Raw genomic sequence first — 17,890 nt, 5'->3', positions numbered from 1 at the left:
GGAGACTGAAATTGAAGCGTTAAGGGTTACGGTACAACCATTTGTGGATTTACAAGATTATAAAGACATGGAACAAGAGAATGTGGGAAAACAATGCGGAAAATGAGAGAGCTCATGCAAAAGAAGAAGAAGAAGTAGTAGTATCTCAGAGACATGAATGACTTTAAAGAGGGAGTTCAACACCAACAAACTAGGAAGGAGAGGAACTTCTTTAAGTCTAAAGAACCTCACCACAGCGAGAATAAGGTCAAATTCGAGATGAAGGAGGATCGGGACATCTCAGAACGGAGACAAAATTGGGAAAGTCCACGATATAGAAGAGAACCCAGAAGGAACTCGTATAGAGAACCTTGGAGACCAGGGAGGAATTGGACACCCAGAGACCGACAGAAACTCTTCATGACAAAAGACTTACGAAGAGAACCTGAATCTAAATACATTCTGAATTATAGAAGATCGTATAGGCCGACCTTTGGAGAAAGGGAGAGGGAAAGAAAACATTAGTACACCAGAGGACGGATTACATCAGGTTTTTCTTTAAGAACTTCAGAAAGGTACAATCCTTTAAGGAACTATGAGGATAATTATGAGGTTTTTTTTAGGACAAACAAGAAGCAGACCAAACAGGAAATTTTAACAAGGAGAGGAAAGCGTGGACTGACTTCATCCAAGAAACCTCTGCGGTTGTATGATTCTAAGAAAAGAAAAAAGATTAAATCTACCCATGATGGTTTAACAACCACCATGGGAGCAGAAGAAAACTAAGATGAAACTGCATATACAAGAATCTACAATCTGCGTAGCCATGTTTTAAATGCTGATGAAAATAGTAAAGGAAGAAATCGAGAATACCACATTCAGAAGTAATTATAGACCAAATATGTCAAAGGGGAAAGAGAAGCCCTAAAGGGACTAAAAGAGAACACTCAAATTGTAGTCAAACCTGCTGACAAAGGAGGTGCAGTAGTTCTACAGAACACAGATGATTATAAAAAGGAAATAGAAAGGCAAATCAGGGACAGCAAGACATACAAAAGACTCAGAGGAAATCCATCAGTAGGAGTAAGTAAAAAAATGCAAGATCTACTTACCAAATACGAACGGAAGGTCATTACAGAAACGGAACGGAAGTATATCATCATTACCCATCCATCCATGCCTGTTATTTACACCCTTCCGAAAATCCATAAGTATAACGTACATCCTCCGGGTAAACCCATAGTTGCTGGAACAGAATCGATTGGTTCAGAAAACTACCTCCTATCTAAAGGACTCTACTGCCATTATTCAAGAACTTCAGATTATTAATTGGTCATCTGACTTTACATCTCTGTACACGGCCATTAATCACCAACATGGCCTGGAGGCAACAGCATTTTTTTTTAGAGAAAGAAAATTTCCAACAAGACATGACATCTTTTAGCTTGGAAAGCATTGAATTCATTTTAACTAATTACTTTTTTTTTTGGTTTGACAATTCATATTTTTTACAGTTACATGGGACTGCTATGGGCACCAGGTTCGCCCCGAGTTATGCCAACTTGTTTATGGCTCACTTGGAAGAAAGATCAGTATATGGTGGCCAAGAACTCGGGGTGAACCTGGTGCTATGGAAACAATATATAGATGATGTGTTCATTTGGAATGGGGATGACGTCTCACTAGACACTTTCTGCAACTTTATGAATGTCAACGATCGAAACATCTCATTAACATTCCAGAAAAGCAAGGAATCAATCAACTTTTTGGACCTATCTATATTTATAGAAAAAAACACTATACAAACGAAAACTTACAATAAACCTACGGATTGTAATTCATTTATTCCCTCCAGTGGTAATCATAACCCCAATTGGCTATCTTCAGTTCCGAGTAGCCAATTTCATAGAATCAAAGAGTTGCTCCAAATTAGGAGACTATCAGGAACAAGGTGCAACTGTGAAAGATCAATTCAGGAAGAAGGGTTACAATACCATTACATTGGAGGAGCCATATGAAAGATACAAAGATGCGAACAGGGAACTTATGATAAAACCTACAGAGACTAATGAGAAGAGGAAGAAGGATGGTGGAGATAAAATGGTGACCTTCATTACCAAATACAACAGTCAGTATAAGGAGTTTAAGAAGATTGTGAAGAAGAACTGGGGACTATTACTTCAGGACCCTATTGTAAAGGATTATATACCTAAACAACCACGTTTCGTATACCGCAAGGCAGATAATATACGAAAACATATAGGGTAATTCCATGATTATGTCAACCAGAACATCTTTTCCTGAAAGTGGCCACAATTAATCTTGTAGTGAAAATGTACATTCTCTGAAGTTAATATTTTGTAAAACCAAAGATGATAAACACCTGTTTTTCATAAATCATAAGTTGGCAGCATTGTTTATTCAAGATGGCAGTCTGTGGAAAGCTGTGGTGATTTTGTGCCTTATTTGACAACTGTTTACAGGTATGTAATTGTCCTTATATTAAATAATGTTGGAGATAACTAATAATATAAGTCTGATAATAATAATGTAATAATAGGCTTAAACTGTATTTTCAAGATGTTAGCTTTGATAATGATGTAGTTTAATTGACAGATTTAAATGGTTTTTGCAAGTATTTTGGAACATGTCGTGTCTGTCACAATTCATATGTCGTGTCTGTCACAGGAATAATGTTTAATAAAATATTTACAAATACTTGAAATTTCTTATCTTCTTTACCCAACCAAGCCAACAATTCTATCATTCTCAGTGTTAAGTCATGGAACTGTAGGTTTCATATTTTGGAAGATTTGGAAGGAAGTTATACTCATCCTCAATTTGTGTTCCCATTCAGTGTCGTGTCTGTCACATAATATTTGTACCTGTATTATTCTGATAATTACAGAATTAAACTTCCCTGTTGCTTTAACAGTTAACTGAATGATTATAGTTTATAACTAGCATAGTTTGCAGAACTTCTGATATTTTATTAATGAAAAAAATAATCATCATTATTCTTGCAGTGAATCATTTGTCGTGTCTGTCACAAATGGAATTGCCCTATAGTAAAAAGTGCGATTGAGATCCCTAAGAGGACCACAACCACCAAAACCAAAGGATTCCACAGATGTGGAATATGTCAGATGTGCAGAAATTGTAAAAATAAGGAATCGGTCATAACCAGTTATACATCCACTAGCAATAAGAAGCAATATGCGATTCGAGATTTTAGAACGTGTGATAGTAAGAACGTGGTCTACCTAGTACAATGCAAATGTGAAAAACAATACGTTGGCAGGACAACAAAATTAAAAGCGAGAATGAGTGAGCATCTTCGAAATATCAAAAAAGGTGTATTAACAAATGGAGTATCTGCACACTTCAAGAAAGAACATGACCGTAAGATCTCAGAATTGGTCTCCTTCTGTGGCATCCAGTTGGTTCCTGGGAACTGGAGAAAAAATGACACAGAAGAAATATTAGCGAGAACTATCTTTCTCTTACGTCCTAGAGGATGCTGGGGACTGCGTAAGGACCATGGGGTATAGACGGCTCCGCAGGAGACATGGGCACTGTAAAGCTTTAGAATGGGTGTGCACTGGCTCCTCCCTCTATGCCCCTCCTCCAGACCTCAGTTAGATCCTGTGCCCAGTGGAGACTGGGTGCACTGCAGGTGAGCTCTACTGAGTTTCTCTGAAAAAGCTTTTGTTAGGTTTATTATTTTCAGGGAGCACTGCTGGCAACAGGCTCCCTGCTTCGTGGGACTGAGGGGAGAGAAGCAGACCTACTTAACTGATGGGCTCTGCTTCTTAGGCTACTGGACACCATTAGCTCCAGAGGGTCGGAAAACAGGTCTCATCCTCGCTGTTCGTCCCGGAGCCGCGCCGCCGTCCTCCTCACAGAGCCGGAAGACAGAAGCCGGGTGAGTATAAGAAGAAAGAAGACTTCAAAGGTGGCAGAAGACTTCAGATCTTCAATGAGGTACAGCACAGCGGTAACGCTGCACGCCATTGCTCCCACGATTCACACACACAGGCACCACAGTAAGGGCGCAGGGAGGCGCCCCGGGCAGCATTAAAATACCTCAAATAGACACTGGCAGTGTACAGATACTGCGGAGGCAGTATATTTTCAAATTCCCCGCCAGTATAAATAATTAGTGCGGGACCGAAGCCCGCCGGTGAGGGGGCGGCGCTTGATCCTCCAGCACAAACCAGCGACATTTTCTCCACAGCATGCTGCAGAGAAGCTGCTCCCGGACTCTCCCCTGCTGATCTCAATTACAGAGGGCAAAAACGAGGGGGGGCACATTTAATTGGCGCAAAATTGGTGTGTACACATTTTATATAAAAAACGCTGACAGGCTGGGACTTTGTCTCAGTGTACAGTGGCACTGGGTGTGTGCTGGCATACTCTCTCTCTCTGTCTCTCCAGAGGGCCTTATTGTGGGTCAGTCCCCATAGTATTATATATCCCAGTGTGTGGGGGGGTGTCAGTACGTGTGTCGGCATGTTTGAAGTGGAAGGCTCATCTAGGGAGGAGGCAGAGCAGATGATTGTGGTGTCTCCGTCGGCGCTGCCGACACCTGATTGGATGGATATGTGGAATGTTTTAAATGCTAATGTGACTTTATTACATAAAAGATTGGACAAAGCAGAGTCCAGGGAAAAAGCAGGGAGTCAATCCATGGCTTTGACTGTGTCACAGGACCCTTCGGGGTCTCAAAAACTTCCCTTTTTCCAGGTACTCGACACTGATACCGACTCCAGTGTCGACTATGATGATGCTAGGCTGCACCCAAGGGTGGCCAAGAGTATTCAATATGACTGTGGCAATAAAAGATGTTTTGCATATCACTGAGGACCCCTCTGTCCCCGACATGAGGGTCTGCATGTTTAAGGAAAAGAAACCTGAGGTAACTTTTCCCCCATCTCATGAGCTGAACTCCTTCTTTGAAAAAGCTTGGGAAACTCCAGACAAGAAACTGCAAATTCCCAAGAGAATTATTATGGTGTATCCTTTCCCCTCACAGGACAGGTTATGAAGGGAATCCTCACCCACGGTGGACAAGGCTTGAACGCGCTTGTCCAAAAAGGTGGCGCTACCATCCCCTGATACGGCAGCACTCAAGGATCCTACTGATCGCAGACAGGAAACTACCTTAAAATCAATTTATACACTTACGGGTGCCCTACTAAGACCGGCGGTAGCGTCGGCATGGGTGGGTAGCGCAATTGCAGCGTGGGCAGATACGTGGTCGTCCGACATTGACATCCTAGATAAAGATACCATTTTGTTGACCTTGGGTCACATTAAAGATGCCACATTAAATATGAGGGAAGCAGCGAGAGATATTTGGGCTGTTGGGTTCAAGAGCCAATGTCATGGCAATTTTTGCTAGACGGTCCCTGTGGACCCGCCAATGGACAGGTGATGATGATTCAAAAAGACATATGGAAACTTTGCCTTACAAAGGTGAAGTTTTATTTGGGGAGCGCCTCGTGGACCTGGTTACCACAGCTACTGCGGATAAATCTTTTTTGCCTTATGCCTTTTTGTCTTATGGGGCAGTACGGATGGTATAATGGTTAGCATTACTGCCTCACAGCACGGAGGTCATGAGTTCGATTCCCACCATGGCTCTAACTGTGTGGAGTTTGTATATTCTCCCCGTACTTGCGTGGGTTTCCTCCGGGTACTCCGGTTTCCTCCCACAATCCAAAAATATACTGGCAGGTTAATTGGCTCCCAACAAAATTAACCCTAGTGTGAATGTGTGTGCAAATGTGTAAATGTGATAGGGAATATAGATTGTAAGCTCCACTGGGGCAGGGACTGATGCGAATGGGCAAATATTCTCTGTAAAGTGCTGCGGAATATGTGTGCGCTATATAAATAACTGGTAATAAATAATAATAATAATTATGTTCCTTCACAGCAAAAGAAAACCCCTCAATATCAGATGCAGTCCTTTCGGTCACATAAGTACAGAAGAGGTCAGGGCTCTTCCTTCCTCGCCAGAGGTAGAGGGAAAAGAGCGCCTGCTACGACTAGTTCCCAGGAACAAAAGTCTCCCTGGCCTCTACAAAATCCACCGCATGACGTTGGGGCTCCGCTGAGGGAGTCCGCGACGGTGGGGGCACGTCTTCGACTCTTCAGCCAAGTCTGGGTTCAGTCGGACTTGGATCCTTGGGCGGTAGAAATTGTGTCCCAGGGCTACAAACTGGAATTCGAAGATTTTTCAAATCGACCTTGCCAGCTTCTTCCCCAGAGAGGGAAATAGTGGCTGCTGCCATACAAAAGCTGTGTCATCAGCAGGTGATTATCAAGGTTCCCCTACTACAACAGGGGAAGGGTTTTTATTCAAGCCTTTTTGTGGTCCCGAAGCCGGATGGCTCGGTCAGGCCCATTCTGAATCTAAAATCCCTGAACCTATATCTGAAAAGGTTCAAATTCAAGATGGAATCTCTCCGGGCAGTGATCTCCAGCCCGGACGAGGGGATTTTATGGTGTCGCTGGACATAAAGGATGCATACCTTCATATCCCCATTTATCCTTCTCATCAGGCATACCTGAGATTCGCTGTACAGGATTGTCATTACTAGTTTCAGACGTTGCCGTTTGGACTTTCCACAGCCCCGAGGATTTTCACCAAGGTAATGGCGGAAATGATGGTGCTCCTGCGCAAGCAAGGCGTCACAATTATCCCGTACTTGGACGATCTCCTGATAAATGCGAGTGCATGGGAGAAATTGTTGCTAAGCGTATCTCCCTGAGAATACTACAACAACACGGTTGGATTCTAAATCTACCAAAGTCGCAGTTGGTTCCAACAACTCGGCTGTCGTTTTTGGGCATGATTCTGGACACAGAAAAGCAAAGGGTCTTTCTCCCAGTGGAAAAAGCCCAAGAACTCCAGAACATGGTCAGAGACCTGTTAAAGCCAGGAAGAGTGTCAGTTCATCAATGCACTCGTGTATTAGGAAAGATGGTGGTGGCCTACGAGGCCATTCCATTCGGCAGGTTCCATGCAAGGACTTTTCAGTGGGACCTTCTGGACAAGTGGTCAGGGTCCCATCTGCACATGCATCGGAAGATTACCTTGTCCCCCCGGGCCAGGGTCTCTCTCCTGTGGTGGCTCCAGAGTACTCACCTTCTAGAGGGTCGCACGTTCGGCATTCAAGATTGGGTTCTTGTGACCACGGACGCGAGCCTCCGAGGATGGGGAGTAGTCACACAGGGAAACAATTTTCAGGGAATATGGTCAAGCCAGAAGGAATTGAGGGCCATTTACAACTGCCTCAAACAGGTGGAGAATCTTCTTCGCAACCTACCAGTTCTGATACAGTCAGACAACGTCACAGCCGTGGCGCATGTGAACCGCCAGGGCAGGACAAGAAGCAGAGCAGCAATGGCAGAAGCCACCAGGATTCTTCGCTGGGCGGAAAATCATGTAAGCGCTCTGTCAGTGGTCTTCATTCCGGGAGTAGACAACTGGGAAGCAGACTTCCTCAGCAGACACGATCTCTATCCAGGAGAATGGGGACTTCATCAAGAAGTCTTTGCAGAGGTGACAAGTCGTTGGGGACTTCCTCATATAGACATGATGGCGTCACGCCTCAACAGGAAGCTTCGGACGTATTGTTCCAGGTCGAGGGACCCTCAGGCAGCGGCGGTGGACGCCCTGGTGACATCGTGGGTGTTTCAGTCGGTCTATGTGTTCCCTCTACTTCCTCTCATCTCAAAAATATTGAGAATCATAAGACGAACAAGAGAGCAGACAATACTCATTGTTCCAGATTGGCCTCGAAGGGCCTGGTATGCAGATCTTCAGGGACTGCTCTCAGAAGATCTGCTGCTACAGGGGCCCTGCGTGTTCCAAGACTTACCGTGGTTACGTTTGACGGCATGGCGCTTGAACGCCAAATCCTAGCTAAGAAGGGTATTCCTGAGGAGGTCATCCCTACTCTTATTAAAGCTAGGAAGGATGTTACGGCGAAACACTATCACCATATCTGGAGAAAATATGTGTCTTGGTGTGAAGCCAAGGATGCTTCTACTGAGGATTTTCAGCTAGGACGTTTTCTCCTGTTTCTGCAGTCAGGTGTGGATATGGGCCTGAAGTTAGGCTCCATTAAGGTGCATATTTCTGCCTTATCCATATTCTTTCAGAAGGAATTGGCTTCTCTCCTAGAAGTCCTGACTTTTGTAAAATGTGTGTTGCACATCCAACCTCCTTTTGTGCCTCTGGTGGCACCTTTGGACCGTATCGTGATGTTACAGTTTCTTAAATCACACTGGTTTGAACCGCTTCAAACGGTTGAATTGAAGTTTCTCACTTGGAAAGTCGTCATGTTATTGGCCTTGGCATCTGCGAGGTGGGTGTCCGAATTGGCGGCCTTGTCTTACAAGAGCCCCTATCTGATTTTCCATGCGGATCGAGCATCAATTTCTGCCTAAAGTGGTTTCGTAATTTCATATGAACCAGCCTATTGTGGTGCCTGTGGCTATGGGTGCCTTGGAGGAGTCCAAGTCCCTTGATGTAGTCAGGGCCTTAAAGATTTATTTAGCCAGAACGGCTAGGGTTCGGAAAACAGATGCGCTGTTTGTCCTATATGCAGCCAACAAGGTTGGCGCTCCTGCATCTAAGCATACTATTGCTCGCTTGATCTGTAACACGATTCAGCAGGCTCATTCTATGGCTGGATTGCCGGTACCAAATTCAGTAAAGGCCCATTCAACTAGGAAGTTGGGCTCTTCTTGGGCGGCTGCCCGAGGCGTCTCGGCATTACAGCTTTGCCGTGCAGCTACTTGGTCGGGGTCAAACACTTTTGCTAAGTTCTACAAGTTTGATACCCTGGCTGATGAGGACCTCGTGTTTGCTCAGTCGGTGCTGCAGAGTCATCCACACTCTCCCGCCCATTCTGGAGCTTTGGTATAAACCCCATGGTCCTTTACGGAGTCCCCAGCATCCTCTAGGACGTAAGAGAAAATAAGATTTTAAACCTACCGGTAAATCTTTTTCTCCTAGTCCGTAGAGGATGCTGGGCGCCCGTCCCAGTGCGAAAAAACATTCTGCAAGACTTGTATATAGTTATTGCGTGCTTAAGGGTTATGTTACAGTTGTGGTCGGCCTCTGGCTGATGATGTTTTGTTCATACTGTTAACTGGTTATTGTATACCATGTTGTACGGTGTGTATGGTGTGGGCTGGTGTGTATCTCGCCCTTAGATAACAAAATCCTTTTCCTCTCCTTTGGGCACAGTCCTAACTGAGGTCTGGAGGAGAGGCATAGAGGGAGGAGCCAGTGCACACCCATTCTAAAGCTTTACAGTGCCCATGTCTCCTGCGGAGCCGTCTATACCCCAGCATCCTCTACGGACTAGGAGAAAAAGATTCTTATTCTTATTTTAATCTGGGAACCCTAAATCCAAAAGGTCTGAACTTAGACTTTGAAACCAAATGGTTCTTATGAAGTACTCCATGGTTAAAGTTACAAGTCCCCTCCATTCCTATATTCAGATGATTATCAACACCATTAGATAGTCATATTCCTCCTCATCTTTTACCTAGCAGCATTACCCACTGATATACACTTATCCTCTATTCATATTTATATATTATGTAAATTACATTATCCTATTTATATTACCCACTGATATACATTTACCCTTTATCCATATTTATATATCATGTAAATTACAACATCTATCCCCATGGGAGATATCTGTCCCTTGAATATTCTACGGAATATATAGGGTTTTCTGTTACTTGTGTGTTTACTGCAACCTGTGTGTAATATCATAGATTGTCACTGTTTTAAATTTTATGTATTTTTCATTATTATTCTGATACCAATTTATATAATTCACTATTCTGATATTTATAATTGCTAAGCCCCGCCCCCTGCTTATCTAAAAGTAGGTAGTGGCGCATTTTGTGTTGCAATATATATTTTATATACAACTTATATATACAACAGTGGCTTTAGTGGGTTAATTCCCACACCAGACTGTGACCTCGGTTATTAGGAAGAACGGCGGTTAGAGCTTGTCTTAAGCATGTGCGTTCCACTTTGGGACGGGTGGAACGCATAGCGGGGACGTCCGGAGTTCTGTGTGTTCCACTGTACAGGAAGTGGAGCGCACAGCGCTTTTTACATGGTAATTTTTTCTAATATTCATGTTTAGAAATGTAAGTATTTTATTGTAATGGCTGTCCAAGAGAGGTTTAAGATGTACACTGTGCCCAGGGAGTCATTATTAAGATATAAAAACAAAACTTCAAACCACGTCCCTATGACAGGACTTCCTGTTTTTAGGTATAAATACCTATACATTTGCCCTCATCACACACCTTGAAAAAGACATCAGTCGAAACGCGTTGGTCTGATGTCCAGGACTACTTGGGAATAATCTGTGTGCATGATTTGAGGTGAGAAAGTCCAGACTTTCACACTATTGCTGATCCTTGCATTTCCATCTTTCCCAGTTATAACCAGGTGTCCAAAGCCTTTTTAGTTCATTTTTTAATTGTTTCTTTTACATTGTGTCTTGTTAAATAAAGACTTTTTTGGATACACTTTACCGTGTTCCTCCACCCAATTTTTTCCTGCATGCCCTTTTTCACTTCATCTGAGGTACAGAACCACTAATTGGAACTAAGAAGTCATGAGGGCCTTTAAAGAAACCTTTATGGACGAATCTCCACGTATTCAAGTGTGAGTTGAGGACGCCCCATATATTTTTCATTTTCTCACTTATGTCTGGTGACCTCTGCGGGTATATATGGGAATAGAAACACTTCATAGAGGATAAATCTATCGGATTAAAGCTACCAATTATATGTGTCCACTGCCCTCTATGGATGTGAGTATGGTATGCACATCACTAGCGTAAGAAACCCTGCCATAGGGAAACTTACTGTTCGGATAAAAAAACCTACAACACTATTGGCCATCCTTTCTGTTTCCCTTTCCCATCTAATTCATCGCCGAGGGTTCGAGCAAATCATCTCTTGTTTGGAAAGAAATTTTGGTGACCACGAAATACGGGAATAAAAGATACCTCTATATGAGGAGAACGTTAGATTGCAACGTGAGTACGGTACACATGCCATCACTTTCTTCTACGTTTCAACACTTGTATAAAAGAAATTAAGAAAAGGAGGAATTATATCCGAATAGATTCAATACCACACATTTCTATAAAAAGACTCTTTGGGACTTTCTTATTCATTTAACTTCTCATTATTGTATATACTCGACATTTTATGTTTGATGAGCACAGAGGTGATTTTTATTGCTGTGTGGTTGTTGAGTGACATTCTATAGACATCAGACAAACACCACTGCAAAGTAGCCCCCTGGCGCTAATTTAATTACTTGATTTAGTGCATATGTTTTATAAAACTGATTTAAAACTAATTTAAAACTTAAGAAATCTACATGCAGCTCACTATAAAGGGGACCTCTGTGCCCCTTAGCTACAATCCTCTAGAAAAACAAAATATATAGACAGCGCTAGCAGATTTCTTATTAAAATTAATTTTTATTTTTATTCCTCAGTTTAGTAAAAAAAACTCCTTTTCTTTCCTTTATAATTTCATACAATTTTTCTAAATTAGTGTTTATCTAAAACATGGCAGTATAGACATAAGATATTTCTAACACATTAATACCATTCAATACTCCGCTCTCTGGAATGATTTCTTACAATAGACATTCAAACAGGCAGCTAGATACAATTAACTCACATTAGTTTCACTTCAATGTTACAATGTCTCCAAATTTTGCTCTGATATTTAATTGATCTGTTGGACCAAGCTGGAAACTGATACTTTGTTAGTGCAATATAACAGAGCCGTTATTGTGAAGTCTCTTGTTCAGAGTATCATCTAATAATATTTTAAAGCATAGCGATTTTTGTTCCCAGATGATAACTTGACATGCAGAGTTTAAATGTTTTTAATTCCCCTTTGAGAACATCACTGGTTTAATACACGGTAACAGTCAGTTGTACACATTAGCTGATTAATCATGCATGCACTGGTCACTTTTCTCAAAGCAGCAAAGTTAATAATGTGTCTCAGCAAGTGTTTTAAACATGGCCATGTTAGAAGCACATCATTACCACGTTTCCTCCTGGGTTCCGTTGCATAACACTCCCAGCTCTGGTGCTCGAATACCCTTTGAAGGAGCCTTATCCGGAGATCGTTTGGCATTTTCCCAGCGTGTTAAGGCAAATACGTGGTGTGCTTATTAAGGTAAGTAGGATCAAAAAAGACACGTTTCTCCGCCTCCAACCATCGGCGGCTTCCTCAGTCAGATATTCTCAAAGGGGAATTAAAAACATTTAAACTCTGCATGTCAAGTTATCATCTGGGAACAAAGATTGCTATGCTTTAAAATATTAATAGATGTACTCTGAACAAGAGACTTCACAATAACGGCTCTGTTATATTGCACTAACAAAGTATCAGTTTCCAGCTTGATCCAACAGAGCAATTAAATATCAGAGCAAAATTGGGAGACATTGTAACATTGAAGTGAAACTAATGTGAGCTAATTGTATCTAGCTGCCTGTTTGAATGTCTATTGTAAGAAATCATTCCATAGAGCGGAGAATTGAATGGTATTAATGTGTTATTAATGTCTTATGTCTATACTGCCATGTTTTAGATAAATACTATTTTAGAAAAATTGTATGAAATTAATTATAAAGGTAAGAAAATTAGTTTTTTTTTACTAAACTGAGGAATAAAAATTAATTTTAATAAGAAATCTGCTAGTGCTGTCTGTATATTTTGTTATCCTATAGACATCCCCATTGCAGCTCTCACAGGCGCAGCAGTTCTCTATAACATTTTTCTGCACCACCAACTATACTGTATCTGGGGTTTTCCTTATATTCATTGTGTATATTCTAAGACTGGTGCTTTGTCAGCTTCCTTTTGCACAAGATTAAAATTGTTACAGAAAAATCCATGTTTCCATAATGTATTTTATTTCCAGCAGATGGACACACAAGCAGGAATATCTCAGAAGGACATCTAATGTTATCCCTGGATTGTGAAATAAAAGATAATGACAGTAGACCGGATTCTCCAGAGGCTAACCCCATTACCCCAATTATACATCCATCTCTATCAGCTGGTCCCTCTGATCCTGGTAAATGTTCTTCTGATCACTCTGATATTGGTACATCTGTTACAGCTCTGACAGTAGATACAGTGTTTCCCTGTCCTATAGATGCCAAATATTATATACAGAACACAAGGCTTATTACCCATCAACCAGCTAAGGCAGGTGAGAGGCAGTTCCCATGTTCTGAGTGTGGGAAATGTTTTACATACAAATCAAATCTTGTTAGACATGAGAGAAGTCACACCGGTAAGAAACCATTTCCATGTTCTGAGTGTGGGAAATGTTTTACAGAGAAATCACATCTTGTTATGCATGAGAGAATACATACAGGTGAGGGGCAACTTTCATGTTTTGGGTGTGGGAAATGTTTCACACACAAATCAACTCTTGTTGCACATGAGAGAAGTCACACAGGTGAGAAGCCATTTACCTGTTCTGAGTGTGGTAAATGTTTTACACTGAAATCAGATCTTGTTAGACATCAGAGAATTCACACAGGTGAGATGCCTCTTTCATGTTCTGAGTGTGGGAAATGTTTTTTAATTAAATCACATCTTGTTATACATCAGAGAAGTCACACAGGTGAGAAACCATTTACATGTTCTGAGTGTGGGAAATGTTTTACACACAAATCATCTCTTGTTATACATGAGAGAATGCATACAGGTGAGAAACCATTTCCATGTTTGGAGTGTGGGAAATGCTTTACACACAAGTCATCTCTTGTTATACATGGGAGAAGTCACACAGGGGAGAAGCCATTTTCATGTTCTGAGTGTGGGAAATGTTTTGCACGGAAATCACACATTATTACACATCAAAGAAGTCACACAGGTGAAAAGCCATTTTCATGTTCTGATTGTGGGAAAAGTTTTACACTGAAATCAGATCTTGTTAGACATGAGAGATGTCACACAGGTGAGAAGCCATTTTCATGTTTTGTGTGTGGTAAATGTTTTACAATGAAATCAAATCTTGTTAGACATGAGAAGTCACATGGATGAGAAGCCACTATCATGTTTTGAGTGTGGGATTTTTAAAAATAAATAAATCACATCTTGTTACACATCAGATATGTCACAGGTGCAAGACCATTTCCATGCTCTTAGTGTGAGAAATAAGTCCGCTCTTGTTGCACACAATAGACATCACACAGGTGAGGAGCAATTTTAATCTTCTGGAGTATACTCATCATCACTGTTGCCATGCATTGTTCCTCAAGTTTCTATCCTACCTGCCATGCTTTTTTTTAATATACATGCTACCACTGGGTGAAATCAGACGTCATGCCCTCGTCTACCACTGCTATGCATATGATCTGTCTTTTGCTCTGGAGATTGAGAACCCAATACCAATTCTAAATGGCTGTCTAGCTGAGGTCCAGGAGTGGATGAAGCCAGTTGGCTGTGACTCAGTGTTGGTGAAACAGAGGTCCTTATAGAAGCTCTTCAACAAAGGACAAGACTACAGATTTGTCTATCAACTGGACTTACACTTGGGGGAGTTACAAAATGCTGAATGTTCCTGGATTGTGGCTTTCACTTAAACATCAGGTATCATCCACAATCAAATTCTCATTCCTTTTTCTGAGGAACATATGCAGAATTAAGCACTTAAGTCCTTCAAGATTTGCCTACAGTCATACATGCATTTGTATTCTATCACATAGACTACTGCAATGCCCTCTAGCTGGCTTTCCCAGCAAAGGAATTGCACCGCTAACAGCTTATACAGAATGCAGCAGCCCGTTCCTGCCATATAACACCCATTCTCTACTCCAGGCCTGGCCAACCTGTGGCTCTCCAGCTGTTGTGAAACTACACATCCCAGCATGCCCTGCCACAGTTTTAGCATTTCCTAGTGCAAAACTGTGGCAGGGCATTCTGGGACTTGTAGTTTCACAACAGCTGGAGAGCCACAGGTTTGACAGGCCTGCTCTACTCCCTTCACCAGTTGCCTGTAACATGGGGACTCTTACATAATCTGCTTACTGACTCCCAGCCCTACCTGACCAGGGTCCAAGGTACCAGAAGCATCTTCTGTCTCCTTACTGCCCTGGTTACTTCCACCTGCAGATGAAGAACTGTTACCAGCACTACCAAGAATCTACAGTAATTCATTTGAGGATTGATCTGTTAGCATTGCATCCCCTACCATGGAACTTGCTGCCTCGCATAGTCCACGAGACCTCCACTCTGGAGACCACAAACAGGCTGATGACTGTTACTCACGTGTTTCATTAATGTTCCTTCTGTTCCTAATTAATACATCCCACATGCTGAGGTCTTTATTCTGTTCTACTTATTGTGTATATTGTGCTCTGTAAAGCTCTGTGAGTGCTATTGGGAGGAAAGTGCTATATAAGTAACATTATTACTGGTGAGAATGACAGAAGTCAGATCTAGTTACACCATAGGTTACATATACAGAAGGGGAAATGTATAAGTAACATTATTACTGGTGAGAATGACAGGAGTCAGATCTAGTTACACCATACGTTACATATACAGAAGGGGAAATGTATAAGTAACATTATTACCGGTGAGAATGACAGAAGTCAGATCTAGTTACACCATACGTTCCATATACAGAAGGGGAAATGTATAAGTAACATTATTACTGGTGAGAATGACAGAAGTCACATCTAGTTACACCATAGGTTACATATACAGAAGGGGAAATGTATAAGTAACATTATTACTGGTGAGAATGACAGGAGTCAGATCTAGTTACACCATACGTTACATATACAGAAGGGGAAATGTATAAGTAACATTATTACCGGTGAGAATGACAGAAGTCAGATCTAGTTACACCATACGTTCCATATACAGAAGGGGAAATGTATAAGTAACATTATTACTGGTGAGAATGACAGAAGTCACATCTAGTTACACCATAGGTTACATATACAGAAGGGGAAATGTATAAGTAACATTATTACTGGTGAGAATGACAGGAGTCAGATCTAGTTACACCATACGTTACATATACAGAAGGGGAAATGTATAAGTAACATTATTACCGGTGAGAATGACAGAAGTCAGATCTAGTTACACCATACGTTCCATATACAGAAGGGGAAATGTATAAGTAACATTATTACTGGTGAGAATGACAGAAGTCAGATCTAGTTACACCATACGTTACATATACAGAAGGGGAAATGTATAAGTAACATTATTACTGGTGAGAATGACAGGAGTCATATCTAGTTACACCATACGTTACATATACAGAAGGGGAAATGTATAAGTAACATTATTACTGGTGAGAATGACAGAAGTCAGATCTAGTTACACCATACGTTACATATACAGAAGGGGAAATGTATAAGTAACATTATTACTGGTGAGAATGACAGAAGTCAGATCTAGTTACACCATACGTTACATATACAGAAGGGGAAATGTATAAGTAACATTATTACTGGTGAGAATGACAGGAGTCAGATCTAGTTACACCATACGTTACATATACAGAAGGGGAAATGTATAAGTAACATTATTACTGGTGAGAATGACAGAAGTCAGATCTAGTTACACCATACGTTACATATACAGAAGGGGAAATGTATAAGTAACATTATTACTGGTGAGAATGACAGGAGTCACATCTAGTTACACCATACGTTACATATACAGAAGGGGAAATGTATAAGTAACATTATTACTGGTGAGAATGACAGGAGTCAGATCTAGTTACACCATACATTACATATACAGAAGGGGAAATGTATAAGTAACATTACTGGTGAAAATGACAGGAGTCAGATCTAGTTACACCATACGTTCCATATACAGAAGGGGAAATGTATAAGTAACATTATTACTGGTGAGAATGACAGGAGTCAGATCTAGTTACACCATACGTTACATATACAGAAGGGGAAATGTATAAGTAACATTATTACTGGTGAGAATGACAGAAGTCAGATCTAGTTACACCATACGTTACATATACAGAAGGGGAAATGTATAAGTAACATTATTACTGGTGAGAATGACAGAAGTCAGATCTAGTTACACCATACGTTACATATACAGAAGGGGAAATGTATAAGTAACATTATTACTGGTGAGAATGACAGAAGTCAGATCTAGTTACACCATACGTTACATATACAGAAGGGGAAATGTATAAGTAACATTATTACCGGTGAGAATGACAGGAGTCAGATCTAGTTACACCATACGTTACATATACAGAAGGGGAAATGTATAAGTAACATTATTACTGGTGAGAATGACAGAAGTCAGATCTAGTTACACCATACGTTACATATACAGAAGGGGAAATGTATAAGTAACATTATTACTGGTGAGAATGACAGGAGTCACATCTAGTTACACCATACGTTACATATACAGAAGGGGAAATGTATAAGTAACATTATTACTGGTGAGAATGACAGGAGTCAGATCTAGTTACACCATACATTACATATACAGAAGGGGAAATGTATAAGTAACATTACTGGTGAAAATGACAGGAGTCAGATCTAGTTACACCATACGTTCCATATACAGAAGGGGAAATGTATAAGTAACATTATTACTGGTGAGAATGACAGGAGTCAGATCTAGTTACACCATACGTTACATATACAGAAGGGGAAATGTATAAGTAACATTATTACTGGTGAGAATGACAGAAGTCAGATCTAGTTACACCATACGTTACATATACAGAAGGGGAAATGTATAAGTAACATTATTACCGGTGAGAATGACAGGAGTCAGATCTAGTTACACCATACGTTAC

The 17,890-nt window shown here is 41.1% G+C and overlaps 1 protein-coding gene across 1 annotated transcript in view; it reads left to right on the top strand.

Annotated features, from left to right (window-relative positions):
- The window catches only part of LOC134983110 (zinc finger protein 436-like), a 52,040-nt gene extending 37,843 nt beyond the window's left edge, over positions 1-14,197 (top strand). The window contains exon 8 of the mRNA XM_063948824.1: positions 12,995-14,197. Within this exon, the coding sequence (XP_063804894.1) occupies positions 12,995-14,130 (1,136 nt within the window). The 3' untranslated portion in view covers positions 14,131-14,197. The remainder of the gene's footprint in view (positions 1-12,994) is intronic.
- Positions 14,198-17,890: the final 3,693 nt, after the last annotated feature.

The sequence above is a fragment of the Pseudophryne corroboree genome, assembly GCF_028390025.1.
Source record: "Pseudophryne corroboree isolate aPseCor3 chromosome 3 unlocalized genomic scaffold, aPseCor3.hap2 SUPER_3_unloc_1, whole genome shotgun sequence".
Classification (NCBI taxonomy): domain Eukaryota; kingdom Metazoa; phylum Chordata; class Amphibia; order Anura; family Myobatrachidae; genus Pseudophryne; species Pseudophryne corroboree.
This window is presented reverse-complemented; position numbering and strand designations above follow the sequence as displayed.